General features: G+C 39.1%; 1 protein-coding gene and 1 long non-coding RNA gene across 2 annotated transcripts in view; one reads left to right on the forward strand and one right to left on the reverse strand.

The window, feature by feature from the left end:
• Positions 1-23,985, reverse strand: part of LOC134804794 (division abnormally delayed protein) — an 85,493-nt gene that overhangs the window by 13,528 nt on the left and 47,980 nt on the right. Inside the window, exons 3-5 of the mRNA XM_063778035.1 lie at positions 13,210-13,550; positions 12,879-13,090; positions 1,688-1,856 (exon numbers count right to left, since the gene is read on the reverse strand). Of these exons, the coding sequence (XP_063634105.1) occupies positions 1,688-1,856; positions 12,879-13,090; positions 13,210-13,550 (722 nt within the window). The remainder of the gene's footprint in view (positions 1-1,687; positions 1,857-12,878; positions 13,091-13,209; positions 13,551-23,985) is intronic.
• LOC134804949 (uncharacterized) lies at positions 2,620-5,589 on the forward strand. Its single transcript, XR_010146208.1, has 3 exons — positions 2,620-3,008; positions 3,093-3,258; positions 5,365-5,589. It is a non-coding gene; the product is annotated as an uncharacterized LOC134804949 (long non-coding RNA).

Raw genomic sequence — 23,985 nt, forward strand, 5'->3', positions numbered from 1 at the left:
ATAATTTATTCCAAAAATTAATTTAACTGAAACTTACATTTCAAACTTCTGCACACCAAAACTATGAAAAACGCTGGGATGTCCATCAAATCTGGAGTTCTTGGATGGTCCCATCGCACTGTTTCTTTTTTTTTAAATTTCTTTCACAACTTAACTAAACGGAGCCCCGCTCCTAATTCGTGTAATTAGTGTGACGTCCGTGAAAACAATACTCTTTGAGGAAATAAAAAACCGGGCAAGTGCGAGTCGGACTCGCGCACGAAGGGTTCCGTACAATAATGCAAAAAAAAAACAAAAAAAAACAAAAAAAAAAAAAACGGTCACCCATCCAAATACTGACCACTCCCGACGTTGCTTAACTTTGGTCAAAAATCACGTTTGTTGTATGGGAGCCCCATTTAAATCTTTATTTTATTCTGTTTTTAGTATTTGTTGTTATAGCGGCAACAGAAATACATCATCTGTGAAAATTTCAACTGTCTAGCTATCACGGTTCGTGAGTACAGCCTGGTGACAGACGGACGGACGGACGGACAGCGAAGTCTTAGTAATAGGGTCCCGTTTTACCCTTTGGGTACGGAACCCTAAAAAGCGTAGGCTCCGTCTAGTTAAGTTGTGAAGGAAATGTTTTTTTAAAAGAAACAGTGCGGTGGAACCATCCAAGAACTCCAGGTTTGATGGACACCCCAGCGTTTTTCATAGTTTTGATGTGCAGCGCCACGCGTGGTAAAATAAAGAACTAATTCGATCAAAATGCCGCGGCAAATTACAACCGACGCCGTTAATGCCATAATAAGGCATTAATATTAATACATAATGCCGACATTTTACAAAACTCGCCGTAAGCGAAACGTTTGTGATATGCCGACGCCGTTTGTAAACGGCGGATTCTTACAATTTGCCGACGACATATATATCGCATGTTGGGTGCACGATGCACAGTGCACCTCGGGTCGGATACGAGTATGTGCTTCCGCCTTTACACAATAACTTTAATTAAGTATATTAAATTACGGGTACCAGAGAGAGAAAAGCGAGAAATAAATCTTTGCAGCTGAAGTCAGGCAATTTCAGCATAAATGGTCTTATGTTGTATAACTAAATTGTTATTGCATATCAAAGTGACTAACTTCTTCAGTCCCGAAACTCTTCGAAACAATGAATCAACTCAATCAATTCTCAGACTGGAACGGCCGCGTTTGATGGCCTCCTAGCAGGCCTATAGCCCAGTCGTTAGTGATACGTACCCATAGTACTAGCTTTGCTTAGTTTGGGTTAGGCAGATCAGGGTAAGATTGTCACCAAATTATTTATTTATTATGTTCTAAGGTGACATACTTACCTACTCAAAATGTGACGTTCTAAGAAAGTTACATATCCTTACCCGACCACGAGTTTGACACTGACATAATCTCTCCATCTCGCTCGTACTGACATTGGTGCAAGCGAGATTTACTGCGTGCAGATGCGAAACTCATGGTGAGATTAGGTAATGTTGTAAGCGAATCTGCGAATATGCGTGGCGGAACGGAACGGCAGCGCACCGTAAGTCACTTCACTCGTTCGGCTCTTTAGATGTTAGTTTACAGTCGATGTACCTAAGTCTCTCGCGCTAATACATAAGAGGAATGTGTGTTGGGGTTGGGTGTGTGAAAGGTATAACGACGGTAGTGAGTAACGTGCTGACCTTCTTCTCGAGCTGAACTTTGTTTTCGAGCGCGTGCATGACGGCTCGTGACACGCGCTCGCCGAGCGCGCGCAGGGCAGCGTCGGCGTCGGCCCGCGCCAGCGCCTCCACGCCCTCTACGTAGCTGGTCCACGCGCCCGCCAGCTCCGCCACCGGCGCCCCCACACATCTGCAACAATGTTACATATCTTTACATTATTTTCCACACTCTTTCTTGTAACGTGGAACTTATTGAACCGCTTATAAATTCATAATCGGAAATATTAAGTACGCGCGCTTTTTCATTACATTATCGCACTTGTGCGGTAATGTACGATAATCCGATGCAAGTATAATGACGGACAGACATTCTTAATTGGTCGAGTAGCTTTTCGGTACAGGACTGGGCTGAGCCCGCCCGCCAGCGGCGGATCGAGGGGGCGGCGGCAGGCAGTATGACAGATTTTGTACTTTTACTAACTTTTATAACTATGAAAATTTGATTAATATGTTAATTTCGTTTTTTTCCTCGCAAGTGTGTCGAAAAACGTCATATGAAACGCGTGTGCGTTGGTTATGCACACATCAGCTTTCTTATTGCGCGCTCGCTTTCAGCTCGCGCGCACAATACAATATCGCCTCGTGTATAATGACCTACGTAGCACACTCGTATCACAATGTACTATTACTGCTTTATTTATGAACATTCTTTTCTCGCTTATTTATTTACACTTGCACCATCCCACTACCGGGGTTAACCGAGCCGTTTAACCCAGTGTCAAATTGTACTGGAATGATTTTTTAACCTTTAAATTATTCTTAAGATTCTATCTAACGTTTCTACTTTTCCCATCTGCGGGCTTAGCAAGGTTATATCATATTGCGCGTGGAATCTACTGTCGTCTTTTAACGATAGTCGTATTTTTATCGTTTTGCTGAACATGGTTACGGGTTACGATAAGAATACCACGTCGATATCGTATAAAGTTATCCACTATCATTCGTAAGTGACCACGATTGTCTATGCCTAGAGTTTATGAAAAATCCATTTAATGCCTGGCTTTATTAAAATGTCGGACGTGTGTCGGAAGATGTTTGAAAACGAATAGTTAGTTTTATTACTACACTTCCAAATTGAAAAATGTTTAAATGAGTGACAGCTTTATACAAATTGACTTACATTATAACATGCACGGATAATCGTGTTTTCTCAACTGACAATTCACTTGACATTGACAAGCATCGCGTACGCGCATGATTCAGTGAATTTAGTGAAAATACAAACCAAGTCGAAGAAAAATACTGATTTGCTGTGTAAACTAAAGGAAATGCCACCCAAAATGTAAGTTTCTCTAATTTATTTATAGAAAAAGTTATAGTTCGTTTGATCATTAACTGGTTTTGTCATGAATATGTTTAATTTCAGTCGATGCTTCGGCGCACAAGAAAATGCTAGCCAAATATATAACTCAGCATCCCCTGTTCGCCTACACCTACAGGGAGATTCATGAGCCTCTCGGAACCCAGAGATACAAAATGCAATGCTGCACAGTGCACACAAGTTCTAAGATCTAGAAGAAAGGATTGAAGATGTAAGTACACCTTTCTTAAACTAAAATCATGAAAAGTTTCTGGTGCCTTTTAATATTATTGACACTTAATATCTATTTCTTCTCATTCTATCTATTATGTTCTACTAAGTGACAAAAGTTTGTTAAAAACCTGTTCTATCACTACTATAATTGAAGGAAGTTGATTTGGCAACAATGATGTGTAAAAATTACACTACAACACTACCTATGCATACATTTATTCACACTGCATAAAAAGTGCATACTTAAGGGTTCTAACAAATATTAAAATCTTTGAAACCCGTAGACCTCACTTTAAAAACTTATATATTTTTTTACTCTGTTTGTATATTCTAGAAGCTGGTTTTGTAGCAAGAATAAAAGTTTATTGAAAAAGAAAAAGACACACTTTATGCCATAAATCTAAGACATAAAGATAAAATATTATTAATAAGTATTTAGTTTTTATGCCCGTTCCGGATGTCCCGCTCACTTAAACTTTAAGTTCTTCCTCTTCATAACCGTTTTATGTATGATTGTTTTGCCGTTCAGGCAACCTATCTATGGAATGCACTCCCTCTACCTGTAAGACAAGCCCCAAGAAAATTTGTTTTTTGAGTAGTCATGCTCGGTAGTTATCTGCTAAATGTCTCGTCTAGTGTCTATCATCCCATATACATATTAGTACATTTATTTTTATAACATATATGTATGTTTATGTTAGTATGTATATCTAAGATATACCTACTGCATTTGCTTTTTGATTGGTTTTTGCACCAACCTTTAGTGTTTATATGTGACGTCCCACGGGTAAAGGTACCTTATGGCGGTTGGCGCTTACGCTATTAACTATTAACGCCGCTCCAATATTATTGCGGCGCTATGCGACGTAAGCGCCAGCCGCCATAAGGTACCTTTTGCCGTGGAACGTCACATATTTGTTTCTATGGTTGACTAGTAGGTGATAGATAATGCCTTTTGGCATTAAGTTCGCCATTTTTACGTAATTCTATATTTTTGTGCAATAAAGTTTATAAATTAAATAAATAAAGTAGCCATACCCACAAGTAACTTACAAATTCCCTGCAAGAGTTAGGCCGGCGCCCCACTGCTGCGCACGCTATGTACACGACCCACGTTCCTATACAAAATTTCGTGGGCTTGCCCACGGTTTGTATTAAAACGTGGGCCGTGGATGTAGCGTGCGCAGCAGTGGGGCGCCGGCCTTATTCAATACAAATAAATTGTATTAGTACCTATTCTACTAAGATTATAAAATAATATAATACCTACTCGTACAATATTCTTACTTATAACATGTAGGTAATATAGGAATACTAGGAACAGTTATGTTAGCACTAAAGCTGGCCATATACATTTGACAGCTAAGTTTGACCCACTTCCCGATTTCCGATTGAGCTGAAATTTTGCATACATAACAATATGTAAATCGGATGACAATTGCAATATTATGATGACATGGAGCTGATCTGATGATGGAGACATGAGGTGGCCATGGGAACACTGTGATAAAACAACGCAAACTAATTGTGCTTGGTGTTGTTAGAATGGACTCATGGAGTATTAGTTGCCTGTTGAAAGAAAAGTACAGTCAGCGATAAAAGCTTGTACCAAAAATTATATTTTTGCCAAAAACTTATTTATATTGTTAGGGCTTGGGAGTAGAAGCTGGTTTCTTTACTGCTGGCAGCTGGAATATTTTTTTTGTGTTTGGTAAAGTGGTCTATTGTACCTATACCTGACTATGGGAATGATTTTAGCAGCCTATGTATGTGTGTGGGTATGTTTGTGTCGTATATTACCCTAGCATAGAATATCTGAGATACATTTTAATAAATAAGGTGTTGGTTGGTTTGTTTTTATGACGCAAGTGGTACAGAACTACACTTGATACATAATACAACTTTAATAACGGATAAATAATTACTAGAACAAAATTCAATTTATTTTCAATCGATAATTTGGACAACTGTAACAAAAAAATCCCCCTGGCTTAAAAACGAGAGCTTTCTAAAAGTGACATTAATTTCACATAATTTGCCAATGAACCGCTGTAAGTACTAGCCTGCGCCTGACCTCATCTAATATAATTTGTTTCTGTTTCAGTCATAACATATTGGAGGCTTGAAAGTGCACATACCCATAGATTGGACGTTAAGCTCAACGAGACCATGCGATGCATCTCAGGCACTATCCGATCTACAACCGCCACTGGCTGCCGGCATTGAGTCACATTGCCCCTCCTCACATCCGACGACTCAAGGCGTTGAAGAGGGAGGCTGAGAATATCACGAATAACGCCACAATGCCTGTCCACGAGGAATTCTGCCGCCCGACTGCCCGCCGACCCTGTGCTACAGCTGGGAGCCTGAGCAGCTTTAATATTTCGGATAGGTGGATAGCGGAATGGTCAGCTTCGGCAGCTCGGAGTTGCTGTATATCTGACCCAACTAAAAAACCAAAAGGGTTTGACCTTCCTCGGAAAATCTGGTGCCGCCTGAGAACCGGACATGGCCGCTGCAATTCAGCCACACAAATGGAGATAGACGGCTTTCCCACTTTGCGAATGCAGAATGCAGACCACTTAGCAAATCTTCCAACGCTGCCCACTCCACTCCTCCTCCACTCCTGGGCCTGTTGAGGACCTGAAGACCGTGACACCTGACTTGGTTGCTTGGCTTGGCAACCTCAAGGCTACACTCTGAATGCCCTCATCAGTTTATGATATGAAATGAAATCACTTTATTGGAGCATTCCACGAGCTGTCCCGTACAAACGCATTTTATTTCCTGTGTTGCGACTTTTTTTTTCGCCATTTAAAGCAAGCGATTAATTTTCCGTGCATGTTTGACCATTTGTCATAGAAAAGGAAACTCTTATACCTGCAAATCTCCAGAAAATCTGCATTTCTACGGGACAAACGGTAGACAATTGCATGGAATGATGCTCCATTGCCAAAACATGATAAGTTGATGGTAGAAAAAATATTAGGAATACAAACCATATACCTACATATAAATTCTATGATAAGTATGTACTAAGTTATTCTAGGTTAAGTACTAACTTATTGTCTACTCTATACATAGGTAATTACACTTAGCAAGACATGTTGGCCGTGGGTACCAAGCTCAGCATGTGCTAGACTGGCGTCCAGCGCTGGTTTTCAGTTTGGCCCCTTTTTGTTGGAGGTCTGAGAGGAATGTTGATCTTTTCTGCGCCGTTAAGCATTCTATTTATATTGGAAACGAAACTTATAGATGAGCAGTTATGAAATAGCAATACTACAATAATATGGATATCAAATAAAAGCTAGTGAGAAGACCATTCCAAAAATATATATATGTGTCATACCTATCCACAAATAAAACAACAAACAACCTTTTCAGTTCATTAGTATTATCATTAAGCGTTTTACAACGTAAGTTAGGCCGTCGAATCAGACAGAATGGTAAGGGCCCCCGCTCAGTGGCGAAACTGGGGGGGGGGGGGGGGGAACCTGCTTCAATAGCTGCTGCTGCATATCTGTGACATGTTGTCTATCGACGACATTCATCGATATGTGGACTACTGAGGCTTCCTATACACTATACAGGATGGCTAAAAAATAACTACATTCCCGTTGCCAGGGAGGTTTTGGGATTATACTGAGTAACTTTTGCTACGGGACCAACCTCGAAATCGCGAAAAAAATAGTTTACCCTCCCATAGAAATTGGACCAGCCAAAATGTATGAAACAGCCAAATTTTTTTTCGCGACTTAGGGGTTGGTCCCATTTCGTTTCGGAGAGGGGGGGGGGAGGCGCAAATTTGGTGCCTGCCCCGGGCGCCATATGACGTTCCTGGTACAAAAGCTGTTCATACTTCATAGTAATCCAGCGATAAAGCTGCTGGCATGATGGGCACTTTCACACCGGGTACGGCAGCCAATGATTTGTTTGTACACCTACATTTAATGTGTAAATAAACTTTGTTTAATTTTTTGGCAATAGTTGTTTTATTTACCCATTTATAATATTCTCTCTAGCACAGAGCCGAAATTGTTAACTTATCTATAGAGTTTAGTAAACAAAAAAGACTTGACAACACCACAAGTGACGAGAATTGTCATTCTTGTATCTACCTAAATGGAATTTAACATAGTTTTTAATATTCAACATTAGTTATTGGCGTATTGAGTCTGACCGCAGTTATAGTCACTAAAGTAGACTTATTAGCATAATAGCAGTGTTGGCCGAAAGTTAATCCAAATTGAAAATGCTGGCCAATAACCATTATAAATTGAACCGTAAACTGTAATCGTCCGTTACGGTTTAAGGTTCAATTTATAATGGTTAATGGCCAACATTTTCAATTCGCATTAACTTTCGGCCAACACTGCATAATAGAGCATTTAGGAATATTCTTATTTGACCTTTTCACCGCCAGACTCACTAGACGCGTCGTTAAGACGCGTCTTTTCATACAAACGTAGTCCACATTTTTCTCTCTGGATAATAACATTAAATATTTTGATACAATTTGTTGTATATCATATCAACATCAACTACAGCCATGCCCCTACAGTTGTTCTTTTTTTTTAATTTTTATTTATTATAAGAGTTAGAAGCATTTAAAAATTTGTATGTAATCTGTCTTCCGCTCCTAATTTTTACAATAATCAAAAATTCGAACGTAGGGGCATAGCTATATGGTTAATATACATTAAATTATGTAAAAATATTTTCCATAATGTCAATATCCAGAGAGGAAAATGAGGACTACGTTTGTATGGAGAAGCGGAAGCGGCCATCTCCCTTTCCTCTTAAGTAAGAACGTGCCTAAAATGTTTTTATTACCTATGCTTTCATTGTACTATACTGCATATGAGTCGGATTTTACATTTAGAAGCTATAATATCACAAATTTTGTACGCATAAGGCTAAAATGAAAAATAAGAATAAGTGACACCTACATTGAAGCATGCCCGGGAATGGTGTTCTGTGTGAAGATTATCCGTCTTGAATGTTTACTAGTCTCTACTTGTATAGAAATATAGGTAAATTAGGTAGGAATTTGTGTGATAGTAAAACATAGTAATAGGCGAAATATGTATTTATTAAGCTTATTAAGAGCCGGTTTTGTGCATGCTTGCATGCTTAGGAAGTTTTTTAGGAGCGTCTTCTCTAATTTTTCCCTTGATCCACGAGAAGTTTTCTGGAAGAAAAAGAAGGAAATAAGTAAAAGTAGGTTCATGTGGCAGCGATGGAGTAAGTATTTTCACATGAGTGCAGTCTAGTGCACTCAAGATATATACTAAACAATCGCCAGGAATAATATCCATTAAACAAGGCAGCACATTAGAACTAGGTGCTTTAGTTAAACCTAATAAGTATTGCATTCCCAGATTATATATCCCAGAGATAACTACTTATCATACATAACTATCAAACAATGGGTAGGTACATATCTCAATGCATAATACAGCCGCACTCATACTTATTCAAAAAAGGAAAAGTTACTAAGACAGTCCTTGTGGAAAGTCACAGTTTTTTATGTCTAATACTTAATTCAGTGCTCAAAAGAACTTACCTTCTGTTTACAGCATCTACAAACTGCTCGAGGTTCAGGCTTACAGTAGTGTGGCCAATCCAGTCAGTAGTGCTCCAATGGACAAGCCATGATCTTGACTAGTCCCACGTTGGTAGTTAATTGCCATCAGCTAGCAGGTGTAACTGTTACACACCAGCAGCTGCTGCTGCTGGGACCAGCAGCTGCTGCTGCTGCTGCTGGTGTAGATGTGCTGCTGGTGTGGTGTATACTGTTAGAACCTAAAACAAATAAGTACCTAATTACAGTACCGGCCAATAATATATCACCTCCATGCTTTTACGGTATAACTTTTTTTATATTTGTGAGTGACTTCCACAGCTTTAGGTAGTTTAGTAGTATTCCTTGTCCAGTGATGAGAAAAATTGGTCTATGTAATGATTTTTTCATAGAGGTTTTTTGTTTTAATGTATGGTCAACTTCATTATTTTTAAAGAGCTTTTTTAGTAATATGCTGAGTCTCTTATTGTAGTTCACAGTATTTCAGTATTTATAATATCTTATACCTTTAAACGAGCAATTCTTGTATATTTATTTATTTATACGTATATATATTTCGGGGATATCGGAAACGGCTCCAACGATTTCGATGAAATTTGCTATAATGGGGGTTTTCGGGGGCGAAAAATCAATCTAGCTAGGTCTCATCTCTGGAAAAACATGCATATTTATATAAAATGACTAGTAAAATATGAAATCTACAAACTAACCTACTACAAGTTCATACAAAAACACACAAAGGTGATATGTTATTGACCGGTACTGTAAATCTAATGTTGTCAAGTAGATTTTCCCCTTGGAGGTTAGGATATGAATGTTGAAGTAAATAGTAGCTTAAGTAACCTCTGTTAGTAGGTTAGTAGCATAAGTAAGAGATTGTACAACAGATATCTTAACATACTAACTTTTACATATAATAATGAGGCCGGTACCTAGTATTGAAGAGTTAAGTAGCATTGTCATTAAGACGTCTGTTTTACATAGAATCAATGATTTCAAATATAATAGGGTCTATGCATAGAATACATATTAACTTTATAAGAAACACTGCAATTTTATAGCTTTACCTTTGAGATGTTTTGGTAGGTAACCCATCACCGTTTTGAAGCTCGGCGTTAAATTCGGCACATAAGTAAATGCACTGCACACTCCTTACGCACTCTGTAAATATGCCGAAACTCTTCGTCCGTCATATCAAATGGGCTGCAAGTGTTTCTTAAAGCTGTTTACGATATTTTTCTTCAACAGCAGCCGCGAGTAGGAATAATAAAATTTGACTTCCCTGCGAAGAAAATATTGACAATATTATATACAGCGGAACATTGTAACTAATAACTCTCAATATAATCATAGAAAAACTGATATTTACCTGTAATTTATACCTTAAAATATGATTATTCACTACTTTTGCTTTCACGACAAGGCTTATCGTCATCTAAGAAGCACGTAGTTAAAATTAACTAAGTTGAACTGTCAAAATGGGACAATCTGTCAAATTATCCACATCTTATCCAACGACCATGTTATGCAAATTGGCTTCTATCATCTACCGCTGTCAAATGTGGATAACTCCATATATCGTCTGCAACCATAGTATGGATGATAAAACCGACGATAACGGCCGTTTTATCCACACCTATTGCGTGATAACTACCTTGTCGTACAACCTTGCTAAGCCCGCTGGAATCATTTAGCCATGCGGATAAAAGAGCACATATTTTAAACAGAGCATACTTACCTACTAAGATTTGCATATTATAGGTGAGTGAGGTAAGAGGCTGTCCATAAATTACGTCATCATTTTTTGACGATTCTGGACCCCCCCCCCCCCCCCCCCTAAAATCATCCAAAAATCATGCTTCGAATGACCCCGTTTCCTCCTACGTCATGCTACCATCATCCGATGTTCAGACCCCCCCCCCCCTAATTACTTCTCAATTTCCTACACTAAACGTGCAATTGAAGTAGGTATCTTACATTTAATACGAATTCCTTTAGTTTACTCCAGAGGATCCGAGAAGCCTGTGTAAGTCTCAGCGGGAAGTTCTTAACTCAAGCTAAGAGCTTAATTAGCACAGTTTCAAGCGCGCTGGGTCGGCTATTGAAATATTTTAATTAATAAAGCATTACTCCGCAGTCAACGACTACTAGACTCTTATTAAAGAACTTAAGCGGATACGCCTACTAGTTACTTATATTATTTTACGGGGTCCCTTTGTTTCCCATAAAGTTTTAAGTCATAATGTATTGTTTGTCATATTATCGCTAGTCATAAAACTAAAACCGTTAACTTTTCAGGATTTTCGTAAGGTTAGATAGGTTAGGTTAGGTTAGGTTTGTTTTATGGCAATCCTCCAAAGTTACGCGTTGCTGAGAAAAACCAATTATGACTAACGAAAATTCGGACAAACAATACATTATGACTTAAAACTATTTGGGAAACAATAGAGACCCTTTTAAAACAATTTGAGCTTTCATGCATTTGCAATTATGAAATTATAGACGATATAAACACTTTTAAACTAATTTTATTTGCAAGCACAGATAACTTTGAAATAAATAAAAAATTAAACTAAGACTTTATAATTAGTGATGTACCGACCGACTATTGATTTGGCCCACTAGCCGACTAATCCGCGCTCGGATGGCCGATTAGTCGGCCGACTAGTCGGCTAGTCGGCCAGCTCATTTGTTTCGTCTAAGTTGGGTTCAGATGCACTTAAAAAACAATTGTTTTACCCCTTTCGTCGCGCTATTCATCATATTTATAAATAGTAACGCTGAAAAATGAAAGAAAAAAAATCCTAAGGCTATATCGTTGTGCGAATAAAAAAAATCGCCATGTATTTTTAAGCTACTTTTCAGGAGACAAAAATAAAATGGTTTATTTTCCTGTTTGTAATATATTTGTTGCACCTGTATTTTTGTTCTAATAGGTCAATGATTTTTACATGATACTCATGAAGAAAATAAAGTTTTTTCGTAAATATTTACAATATTAATTAGAATTTTGCTACATAGCGACTTAAATTTGGTTCACTTAAAAATCCTCATGTATGAAGAACTACACATGGCGATTTGTTGCCAAAGTAACGTAGCACGAGAGATGACACACAGCGGATTTTAGGGTAATCCACTCTACAATAAATCGCCATGTGCAACAATCGCCATCACCCTCAATGGAAAAGAAGGCATTTAATTTCGTTATGTGTTAAAAAAATCACATGGCTATTTTTTTTGTACAAATGTACGTTGTTCTGTGTTCACATGGCGGAATTAGTTATTTATGGCTATTTTCAAAACTAATAAAGATATAAAAAAAAATAGTTATATGGGTCGACGGGAAATTGAATAAGGAATTAAAATATGCCAAAATTAAAAAATCTCAAAAAACTCGATTTTTTTATTCGCACCGACGATATTTCATACGACAATCGGACAAGAAAGCGACCGCACGGTCAATAATTCGAGCAAAGGTTTCGTAAGCACCCTAAATGGGAAATAGGTGAAAAGCGTATGGTAAATATTTGGTGCTTATTTCTTTTTGCCCTATTTTTCTGTCACTTATAAAGTGCCAACTAATCGGCCATTTCTGCCGACTAGTCGCCGACTAATCGCCGACTACAAATGAGGCCGGATAGTCGGCGTTCCCGACTAGTCGGTACATCCCTATTTATAATTCTAAAAATTAAAAAAATATGCCTAAAATGCCTTCTGTACATCATTTTGGAAAAAAGCTGGATACTCTTCAAACATGACAAACATAGCTAAGATTCCACGTAAAAAACCGCATCGAAATCGGTCCATCCGTTTGAGAGCTACAATGCACCAGACAGACAGACATTGGTATCAAACTTATAACACCCCTCTTTCTGCTGTCGGGACTCGGGGGTTAATATAAAGGTATCATTTGCATAACTCAATTGATTAAATCAACTTTCGTCTATTCGCCACGGCAGCAACTTTTCGCTAAGCACATGCGTTCATAAAATCAAGAACAGTAAAGTATTGCGGGGCGTAGTGCTGGGGCTTACCCTCGCACGACGTTGAGGCAGTAGTGTCGGCAGGGCGGCGCATCGAGACCCCGGCAGCGCGCGCAGCCCGCAGCGCGCAGCAGGCGCGCGGCGCACGCGCCGCTCGCGCGCGCCACCGCCTGCTCCGCCGCCGCAAGAGCGCTCGCGCCCGCGCCCAGCGCCACGAGCAGAGCCCGCGCGCCCTCCATAGACTTCGACAGCGTCATACCCAACTGTCACACAAAACATACGTTTTAGTTTCATTTCATAAATTTTTAACTTGAAATTAGGTATTTTTTTTGTATATAAACAATAATATAAATTCTTAGGTAACGATAAAAGCCACGCTCACCTGTTGCGGAACGTCTCCAAAAGGCTGCACGGCATCATAAGCATCTTTAAGACACATTTCGTGCTGGACCGTGAATTGTTTGGTATCTAGTTTGAGTATATTGTGGTAGGCCAAGGGGAAAAGTTCACGAAAGAACTTGTCAGTAGCAATAGCGAGGTCCCTGGGCGGCTCGGTGACTAGCGCGTCGAGCAGGTCGGTCGCGGGCGGCCGCAGCGCTGCGCGCACCTCGCCGTATAGCGCGCTGAGCGGCCCGTGCGCGCGCGCTCCTTGCGCACGGTATACTTGCGCTAACAACACCGCAGTTTTGTTTTGTGACTGATGTGACAGCGCCGTTAGGTGCTCTGTATAACAAAAAAAAGTTTTACCTTAAATCATTGCGCGAAACACATTACATTAGGTGCGATGGGAGTAGTAATCACAGGAGACCGGGTATGTAGATATATACTTTGATAATCGTTGCAGAGCTTTCTATAAATAATTTAACCTTATTAAAAAACAACACTCAAGAAAGATAACGAATATGCGCAAAAGAAAGCGTACATAACCCTTTGTATGATCAATATGAATTATTCATACAAAGGGTTAAAGTTAAACTCACGGAGGTTTATTAGTTGCACTAATATTTCACGGAAAGAGTTGAACAATTTTATTGTCGCTTAAAGGATGACTCACGCTAGACCGGGCCGGGGCCGCGCCGGAGCTTCCAGCGCTTCCTTTTCTATGGAAAGCACCACGTGATCACGGATCAGCGGTCATAGAAATTTAATTACATGTCGGACACCTCGGCCCGGTGTAGTGTGGGTCACCCTTAAACCTACGCATGTTTCATCTACCTACATACATATGTATCTATATATCTACGCTAGTTATATTTGACATTAATTATATTCATTGGTGGATCAGATGAAAAAAGTTCGCTTTCAATCTCTGCGTTGCATAAGGGTACATTCAGCATCAAAACTAGCGGATCAGACTACGAGCCAAAAGTATCTCATATCTTTGTATAGGTATATAAGTAAGTGAAACAAAAAAGTTAGTGCTCTCTATGTACTTAGAACAATCAGACTGTTACAGATATGTACTTTTGAAGGCGAACGGTAGAGATACATATACATATATTTAAAAAGTATTCCAGGGTGGCAGATATTTTTAGCGCGTTGTTTCATCCGGTACTAGGTAAGTAATATAATACCTTTAAACGAGCAATTCATTCTTTATTTATTTATGTATTTCGGGGATCTCGGAAACGGCTCTATTCGATGAAACTTGCTATATAGGGGTTTTCGGGGTCGAAAAGTCGATCTAGATATGCCTTATCTCTGGGAAAACGCGCATTCTTGAGCTTTTACCATATGTTTTCCGAGTAAAGCTCTGTCTCCCAGGTAATGATGCTAACAGTACATGCATACAGGTACCTACATACACCGTAGTTATCGCTATACTTATAGAGTACCTGCGCAAGAATGTGGCCCTAGAGTCCATGACAGATAAGATACCTATGTATTTAAACTAGAATGAAGTAGGACACAAACAGAGTTGTCACAGCTACGCGGGTTTAATGAAATAGTAGACAAGTAAACATGGGGCTACGGCAGGACGGCGCGGCGGCGGCGGCGGCGCGAGCACCTGCCGCGAGATCACGCCGCGCAGGTCCGCATTCCTCGCCACCTCAGCTCGCCACTAATACACTCGGCTAATAATAAATAAGTCTTAACTTAACACACTGTCTATCAACATTACTAATTATTGCAGCGAAATTGTAGGTTCACACTTTATTAAATTCTTAAAGTAGACTTGTAAGTCTTGTAACTATACGTAGGTACTTAATATACATGTCGTAGTCAGATCGTATAATCCGCCGTATTACATTACGGCTAGCCGTTATCAAAAACAGGGGCGTTTTGAAATGCGGCGGTTCGACGATTAGCCGGATTGTCATTGCGATACGTTCTTCAATAAGGCGGCCAACGTTTAGCCGCATCGTACTACTATTTTAGATTGTAGAGTGACCAGTTCTTTCGGTCGCCTACGTAACCGGAGTTTGACAATGTTTGCAATTTAATTTATTTTTACCATGGTCCCACCGCACTAGATGTGTTTCTTTTCCAAAACATTTCCTTCACAACTTAAATAGACGGAGCCCCGCAAGCGGGGCTCCTATTTCTGGGCGGTTTGCCCTTCGGGCATCTGAAGCTACCTAACGAACCTAACCTACTTACCTACCTACGCTTTTTTCCCCAAAGTGTAATGTTTTCACGGACGTCTCACTAAATCAATAGGTAGGTATAAGGTTAGGTTCGTTAGGTAGCTTCAGATGCCCGAAGGGCAAACCGCTCAGAAATAGGAGCCCCGCGAAGCGGGGCTCCGTCTATTTAAGTTGCGAAAGAAATGGTTTTTTGAAAAGAAACAGTCCGACGAACTCCAGATTTGATGGACACCCCAGCGTTTGTCAGGCAGCGCCACGGGTGTTAAAACTGGGAACTAAAAACTGTCAAAGCGGCGGCTAATGACTCGCTGTATTACATTACGGCTAGCCGTGTTGAAGAACGTATGGCGCCGAATACATTCCGGCGGATTCTCATTCAGCCGCATTCAATCCGGCTAATCGTTAAACCGCCGCATTTCAAAACGCCCCTGTTTTTGAAAACGGCTAGCCGTAATGTAATACGGCGGATTATACGATCCGACTGCGACATACACATCAATCCGGGAAAGTTTTACCTACTGTTAGGGTAACATTGAACGGGCCTAGAAATATATTTTTTCTCAAAAATGGACGGCAAAGTCGACTTTGCCGTTTAAAAAATACGTCGCGAAGCGCGTAGTTTATGGTCAGTCAAAAATTAAAAAGTTAAAAACATTGCAGTCTCGATTTTGGGACTGCAATGTTGCATACAAATTCCATTATTTGTCGAGTTCCAAACTTTTTAAAAGTTGAAATGGCCATATCAAATGAAGGCACAGGCCCATTAAACAGCCAAACAGATGATTAGTACCGCGACTATTTAGCTGTCTCAAATAGGTTGGCGTATTTTCGGCAGAAAAATACACTTCTATTTTTTTATTAAAAAAATAAAAAGGCGGCAAAGCAAATTTTTTCAATTGTTTCTACTTTTTTCTGTGAAAATATATACGTAAGAACGTTGCTTTTGTAAAATATTTCTATGATATTTATATTTCTTGCACCATTTTTGAGAAAAGCACTATATATGACTCGGCTGGAAGGCTACTTGCTGGCTTCGGATTCAATTAAACGGACTCCCAAGGTCGTCCGTTTAAAACGAATCCTCAGCCTGCAAGTAGCTACTTCCGAACCTCGACAATAATGTACTATTAATACAGTTCCTCAAAAAGTGCTACTTTACGTAGCTGTTTAGCGTTCGCAAAGTTGTTTTTTGCGAACTAGTGCTTTTTACTTTTCCAGCTTTTTTAAATTTAATTCTGACCGTTACGTCCACACCAAAGAGTTTGGATATTCATAAACTTTATATATTTTTATTTTGCCATTGCACATTTATTTGTACAAAAAGTATAAAGTAAATAATTATTTGTTATTATATAAGTAAAACGTTATAAAATACGATATTTCACTAAAAAACTTTTTTATTATTTGGCTGAATGGAAATATATCATTGCCACGTTGGCGTTTGTCGTTTTAACAGAAAAAATGAAACTTTTAAAAGTAAAACCGGCGCCCGCCATTTTCACTTGAAATTTAGTTGTGTCAAAATAATTATCTTAAATTGCAACTGTAAGAGTGTTTTTGTATTAAATGAGTTATTGTGATTAATTTAGGCAATGTAAATCAACGCTGAACGTAGTTTATAGTGCTGAATAATAGATAATATACAACATCATTCAAGTTCAAGGGAAAATTCGTAAATGTAAGTGTAATACTCATGTTACCAATATTTGTTTTATTGTGATTTTTTCGCAAATGTATTAAAAAACGTCGTTCAATGTACGTGTGAAAGTGTTATTATTTACTTGTCCCGTGTCTTTTATTCGCATCCGGCTCATAAACGACATCTCGGAACTCGTAAATAATAACATACTTTCCACACTTGCATTGAAATGTACTATTTTATTAACGTACTTATTTTCGCCTAATTTCAGCCAATATTTCGCAGTCTAATAAAATTGTAAAGTCCATTTCATTACCTGAGCTTACAAATTGAACAGAATTTAGTGTACATTATATACAATGAGGCATTTCTATGGCAGAGATACCAGAGAGGAGGGAAAACATATCGAATGGGATGTCGAAGATAACATGACTTGCTCATGACAGTCATAACCGAAGGCAGTATTTGACAGACAGAGAGACCTCTGAAATAATGTGTGTCTCCTGGGTTGTTATCCGATTTGACGGGTTGTTGACGCTTTTAAAATTTGGCTTGGCACCCTTGGCACCGACTTCAAACCAACCAAAAGTTGCCAGCGCATATAAAATGGAATTAGTTATTAGTACAACAAGAGATCAAAGTTTGATATTTCTTCGAGTGCTTATTTATCTCCCGTGCAAGTGAAAGATTCTATAATAGTTTCACGATCGTAGCGAGTGAATCTAATTTAGAATCTTGAGCGTAGTAAGGGACTCAAAAGCGCACGAGATGTAAATAACTTTGATCTCGTGTAGTAGGTACACAAAATTTTTCACCGGGGCAGTGAGAACATACCTATTAGACAACTTGAAAAATATAATCCTTCTTCGTCACTTAATAATTATGCACTCATGTTTTTTTAAGATATACTAACAATTAAGTTTAAATACCGCAATTGAACACAAAAACAAAACGTAATTAGGGCGAGCGAAGCGAGCCCTATCACTATTCGACAAACTATGCATTCTTGTGGTACACTTTACGGAAAAACTATCACACTGATATGTTTGAAATTTAACATAGTAATTTAAATTCATGTCTAGATGTGTTATCAAACATAAAAATATAATTTTATAAACCTAAAAAAATAAAGGAATAACACTTTGTATTACTACTAGCGCCATCTGTTAGAAAAATTATGAATTAAAATTCTTGCACTACAACCCGACTGCAACTTGTGTGGAAACTGCACGCCGACTGCACGCCAATTGCAACGTCAGCGTGCAGTTAAACAAAATGACCCAGAACCCTGGCAGTACCTAGTGGAACTCAGGTTTGGTGCAACATAGGCACACGCTGTTTTAATAATTCGATACGTCTTGATGAGCACTTGGGAGAGCAGTACGATAGAACTAATGCTGAACCCTGGCTGTACCTAGCGGAACTCAGGTTTGGTGCAACATAGACACACACTGGGTTGGACATCCGACTCGTCATGATGATCACTTGGTAGAGCAGTACCCAAGATAGCTGATGCTGAACCCTGGCAGTACCTAGTGGAGCTCGGGTTTAATACAACATATGCACACGCTGTTTTGGTCATCCGACTCGTCTTGATGAGCATTTAGGAGAGTAGTACCCAAGATAGAGCTGATGCTGAACCCTGACTGTACCTAGTAGACCTCAGGTTTGATGCAACATAGATACACGCTGTTTTGTACATCCGACTCGTCAGAATGAGCACTTGGGAGAGTAGTACCCAAGATAGAGCTGATGCTGAACCCTGGCAGTACCTATTGGAACTCAGGTTTGGTGCAACATAGGCAAACGCTGTTTTGGTCATCTGACTCGTTTTTTTAGCACTTGGGAGATACCTAAGATAGAGCTGTTGCTGAACCCTGGCAGTATTCAGTGGAACTCAGGTTTGTTGCAATATAGGCACACGATGTTTTGGTCATCTCACTCGTCTTGATGAGCAGTTAGGAGAGTAGTACCCAAGATAGAGCTGATGCTGAACCCTGGCAGTACCTAGTGGAGCTCGGGTTTGGTGCAACATAGACACACGCTGTTTTGGACATACGGCTCATGATGATCACTTGGTAGAGTAGTACACAAGATAGCTGATGCTGAACTCTGGCAGTACCCAGTGGAGCTCGGGTTTTACACAATATAGGCACACGCTTTTTGAGCACTTAGGAGAGTAGTACCCAAGATAAAGCTGTAGCTATACCATGGCAGTATTTAGTGGAACTCACGTTTGTTGCAACATAGGCACACGCTGTTTTGGTCATCTCACTCGTCTTGATGAGCACTTAAGAGAGCAAATTATGCGTAAGTTTATGTGCGGAGCAGCATGATTACCGCCAGTAGGTGTCCAGACGGGATAGTTTTACGCTCAATTGTGTGGTGTGGACGCATAAATCAATTCAAGGACATTAGCTCGCTGACCTAACATTATGTAGGAAAGCCAGTTGGCTTCCTTACAAAAAGTACTGGGCGACCGTGTAGGATGTAATAAGCGCTTATGAAATTGTATATTACGTGTGAATGATATTGGCAATTTGATTTTGTCATCTGGGCACGTTTTTAATTGACAAAGTAAAAGCTGTTACAGACAGGCGTACCGGACAGCGACCGTGGTCCAATTAGTAGGTATATTTCTTTCTTGCTCTCACTTATAGCTGCGTCCTTAACGGACTTATTACGTACCCACTCGATCGAACATGGAACAAACCTCGGCCTGGATCAAAGTCGCGGTCCGGTACGTTTAGGTAGAAAAACTCAGCGAGCCCTTACAAAGCTCTGCTTTTTGCTAGTAATAAATTCCAGTAAAATAATATGGAAATAACGAACATCAACTGACACTTCAATCGACAACTTTTATATTCGTAAAAAAAACTTCGTAAGATACGGTCCGAATTGCGGATACGTACTATTTGTCAACTATAGTAGAAAGTCTTAAAAGTAGAATAATTAATTTTGCGTGATAGGTAATCTGTGTATTTTTTGAGTTAATAATTTTAATTGTACAATAAAATACCTAAAATATAGCGTTTTTATCAGTTTTTATCAAATCTTAAACTTTATATTTATTTATTAATTATTAAGAATTCATACTCGTACGTGGTTTGGAACGATGCGTTCTGACGATTTTCGGGGGTCTATTATAAACAGTCAATATACCGTTGAAAGTCGTTTGAACTTTTTTGTCTGTTTCTTTTTGCTAACAGTTTGAAAGGGACAGAGATAATAGAACCCAAGTATTTCGAACTTGTATTAGACCCCGCATGTTGAAATAACATTTGACTATAAAGGTCACTTGAATGTCATTTTGTCTCGCTCAGTGAGCAAAATCGCATTTTGCTCACTGTTTTTAAGAAGCAAAGTACCCTTGTTCGAGCTGCTGAGGTGAAAAATATTTTATTTTATCCTTTTTGATGTCGGTTTTACTTCTTTTTTAAGAGTCATTTTATTTATATGAGTGATTATGAGTGATGCATCATTCTGTAAGACTCGTTCCTGTCTGGCCAAACGGTCATGTCACTAAACATTTTTGCGCTTCGGGTACGTATCAAGTTTTAAGGTTTGAGTCTGAAGCTATCAAGATTTGAGGAGTTGGACCTCACGGAACTCGTCATCAGAACTAGATCTTAATACAAATGAATGGTCCTTCAGTACTAACTTGCTTAACAAACATAACGAAGAGGACAAATAGCTGAAAGTGAAATATGCGTTCTTAAAGAGTCCCGTTCTCGTCATCATCGGTTCCACTTCATCAAATGGCACGTATTGGATGAAAATGCTTAGTTTGTTGGTGAAAATACTAAAATCGCTATATGCCTATAAGATTTCAGGAGTTCTCTAGATTCTTCACGGATCCCGTCATCAGACCTGGATTTCGACAAAGTGGAACCAACTTGGAACTATAAACATTCAATTTCAATAATAAAAAAAAAAAACAATTTGGTTCAGAAATGACGGAGTTCTGAGGTAACATACATATATACTAATAATGATAATAAAAAATACGGTCGAATTGATAACCTCCTCCTTTTTTGAAGTCGGTTAATGAATGAATGAGGAACGAACATCCTACGGACAAAAGGACAAACTTTAGTAGTCCTACAATATGTATTGAAATAATAAAAGGCATTAGTGTTTTCATAAAGACTAGGAAGGAGATCTCGGGGCGGGTGTGGGAGCGGGCGCTCGCGAGTGCCGGGGAGCCGGCCCGGGTGGCGCGCGCGAGACCTCCAGACGCCCTTCCCCGCGCCGCCGCCGCCGCCGCGCCGCGGCGGAGCCGCTCAGTCTCTCCGGCTCACCGTCGCGTCGGCCCCACTCTCACAACGCGAACATTGTTGCCGTTTTAGCGACACCCTTTGCGACATATTTATATACTATAACTAGGTATATGTCACAAACTGTACAAGGAAGAGAAATCCACTGACCTTTAAAGTGTCATTCTATGTAACTTGCTAACTATATGTAAACAAACCGCCATATTGAAACTGTCAAAAATGATGAATTTACTATAGTGACTTTTGTTTACATAGTTAGCAAGTTACATAGAATGACACTTTATACTTGGTTGACAACCGACGATTTCAAATTCCTAAAAAGCTCACGTGGTTTACACACGACGTAGGACGTAGGCCTACGAGTTCTTAATGCTAGATGCCAGCTAGATACAACAAAATAGACATAACAAAAAGAATTCATATAAATTGTATCTTATTAAATATCCACGTAACGCATATATATGCTCATTTCGAGTTCGAGGTATTTGAGACGAGATTGGGTAACAAAATAGCAACAAGATTTGTAATAACTAGGAAGATCTCATTTATTTCATATTATTAAGGCTTATTATTTTCCGGGCATCCAAAATAACAGCAACTTTCAATATTTATTTTATAATATAATTTGGCTGTGTATTAATATTTTAGGGCCAATAACAAAACCGGCAGCAAGCCACACAAAAAAATAATAGGAACTTGAAACTAGAGATGCCCAGAATACTGGTTTTGGCCGAATACCGAATATTCGGCCCCTCTCTCGGCCAAAGATTCGGCATGACATGCGAACATTTTGAGTCATAATTATTATGGAAACTGTTCGCCAACAAAGTACAACGTTTGCTAAGATATATTTTTTGTTGAACAGAATTAACGAATATAGTTAGAGTCAATCGAATCAGACCCATGGTAAATGCTCAAAAAAAAGGTCTTCGTATTTAACAACTTTCCAAGAAACATTTTCAATAATAAATATACCTAGTTTTTGGTTATTTTTATTGTATACTTTTTTAGGTAAGTGCAAGTAGTGCAACAGATATTCGGTATTCGGCATGATTCGGCCGAAGAGTAGGCAACATTCGGCTAAATACCGAAATTTCGGCAAAGTGGCCGAATAGGCCGAATACCGAATAGTTGCCGAATATTCACTTGAAACTATAGGTTGGTTTCTAAAATAATAAATGGGCATATATTTTGTAAAGCGTAACATGATTTGATAATTATTGTAGTCATCTGGTTTTTTACACGTTGCCCGTAGTAACATATCGATGAGTATTAGTCGCCTTTGGTAAGAAAAGTATTGTCAGCGATAAAAGCTTGTAGGTATGAAATATGATTTTTTTTTGTCAAAAACTTATTAAGTAGATCATAATACGGTTGCCAAAAATTTAATTAGCAATCTTGAGGTCTTGCTCTAGCGTGTTCAGCTTAAACTAAAATTATGATAATTATTTCTGAAAATGAGCAATATTGTTTGAGAGAATTCAGTGATTACGTTATTTATTATTAAAACACACAAAAGCGCGGTCCCGAGCACGCACATACATCTCGCTCACTCTTACGCTCAGTGAGAGTGAGAGAAGAACACGAACCTACTGAGCCTTAAGTATACGTATACTCTATTCAACGTATCAATGAGTCGCAACAACTCTAATCACATGCACAAAGCATGTGAGATACATTGGTAACGATTCCATTAATTTGGCATAGAGCATTAAACATGAATACTATTTGGAAATACGTTAAACATGACAAGGGACAAGGTAAATTATTTGGGTGGAGTAATGAGCGGCGCGGGTCGAGTCGACGTGGTGTGCCCGCGGCCCCTCGGACACAACGCCGACGAGTGCGCCACTCTCCCCGTGTGCCCTCTCGTCTCCGAGGATGGAGGGGTTGGGAGTGCTCTTCATTGTATGTACTTGTCAGCTTAGAACATAGGTCATCGCTCCTATATAGGTACTCTGCAATGTCTATAAATTGTCAAGCTCAAGTTAACTTTAAATTGTGTTTTTATTTTAAAATTATATTTCAATAATTAGCTGTAAATCGCAAATGTTGCCTACGTTCTAAACTGGCCATCTCGTTTTTTTCCAAGCCACCTAAGGCTGTATTTGTAATGTAAAAAGTGTTAGTAGTAGTAGTAGTAGTTGATTAAGTAAGTATAAGTATTTAGTCTTTATTCCCTCTTTTTTTAATGATGTCGATCCCGTGCTTGTTTTTTAATTTGTTTAGTTTTCTTCTTTTCTGCAATGGACTACACCCACCCAATATGACACGATACGTAATAGCTTTATTTGTAGCAGCTTTAATGTAGGTACTTATAGCCAGCATCAAATCCATATATCGGAACAAATCCTTATTTCTATGGTAACAAAAGTGATGCTGATGTGTTACGATATATCTGGCCATTGTGGCTGTTACAATACTCGTATATGTGATCCTGAACTGTACATACCATAATTTGCAAAGTAATTCCCATTCCATTAGCCATTTCCAATTTCTTCGTACACAAGTTCCGAAAAACTTATTTAAAAGCCGGGGTTTGAACCCGCGACCTCCGGATTGAAAGTCCACGCTCTTACCGCTAGGCCACCAGCTTTCCATTAGCCATTTCCAATGCCAATAAATAAAATAATCGCCAATAAAAAAATGTAACA

The sequence above is a fragment of the Cydia splendana genome, chromosome Z (genome assembly GCF_910591565.1).
Source record: "Cydia splendana chromosome Z, ilCydSple1.2, whole genome shotgun sequence".
Classification (NCBI taxonomy): domain Eukaryota; kingdom Metazoa; phylum Arthropoda; class Insecta; order Lepidoptera; family Tortricidae; genus Cydia; species Cydia splendana.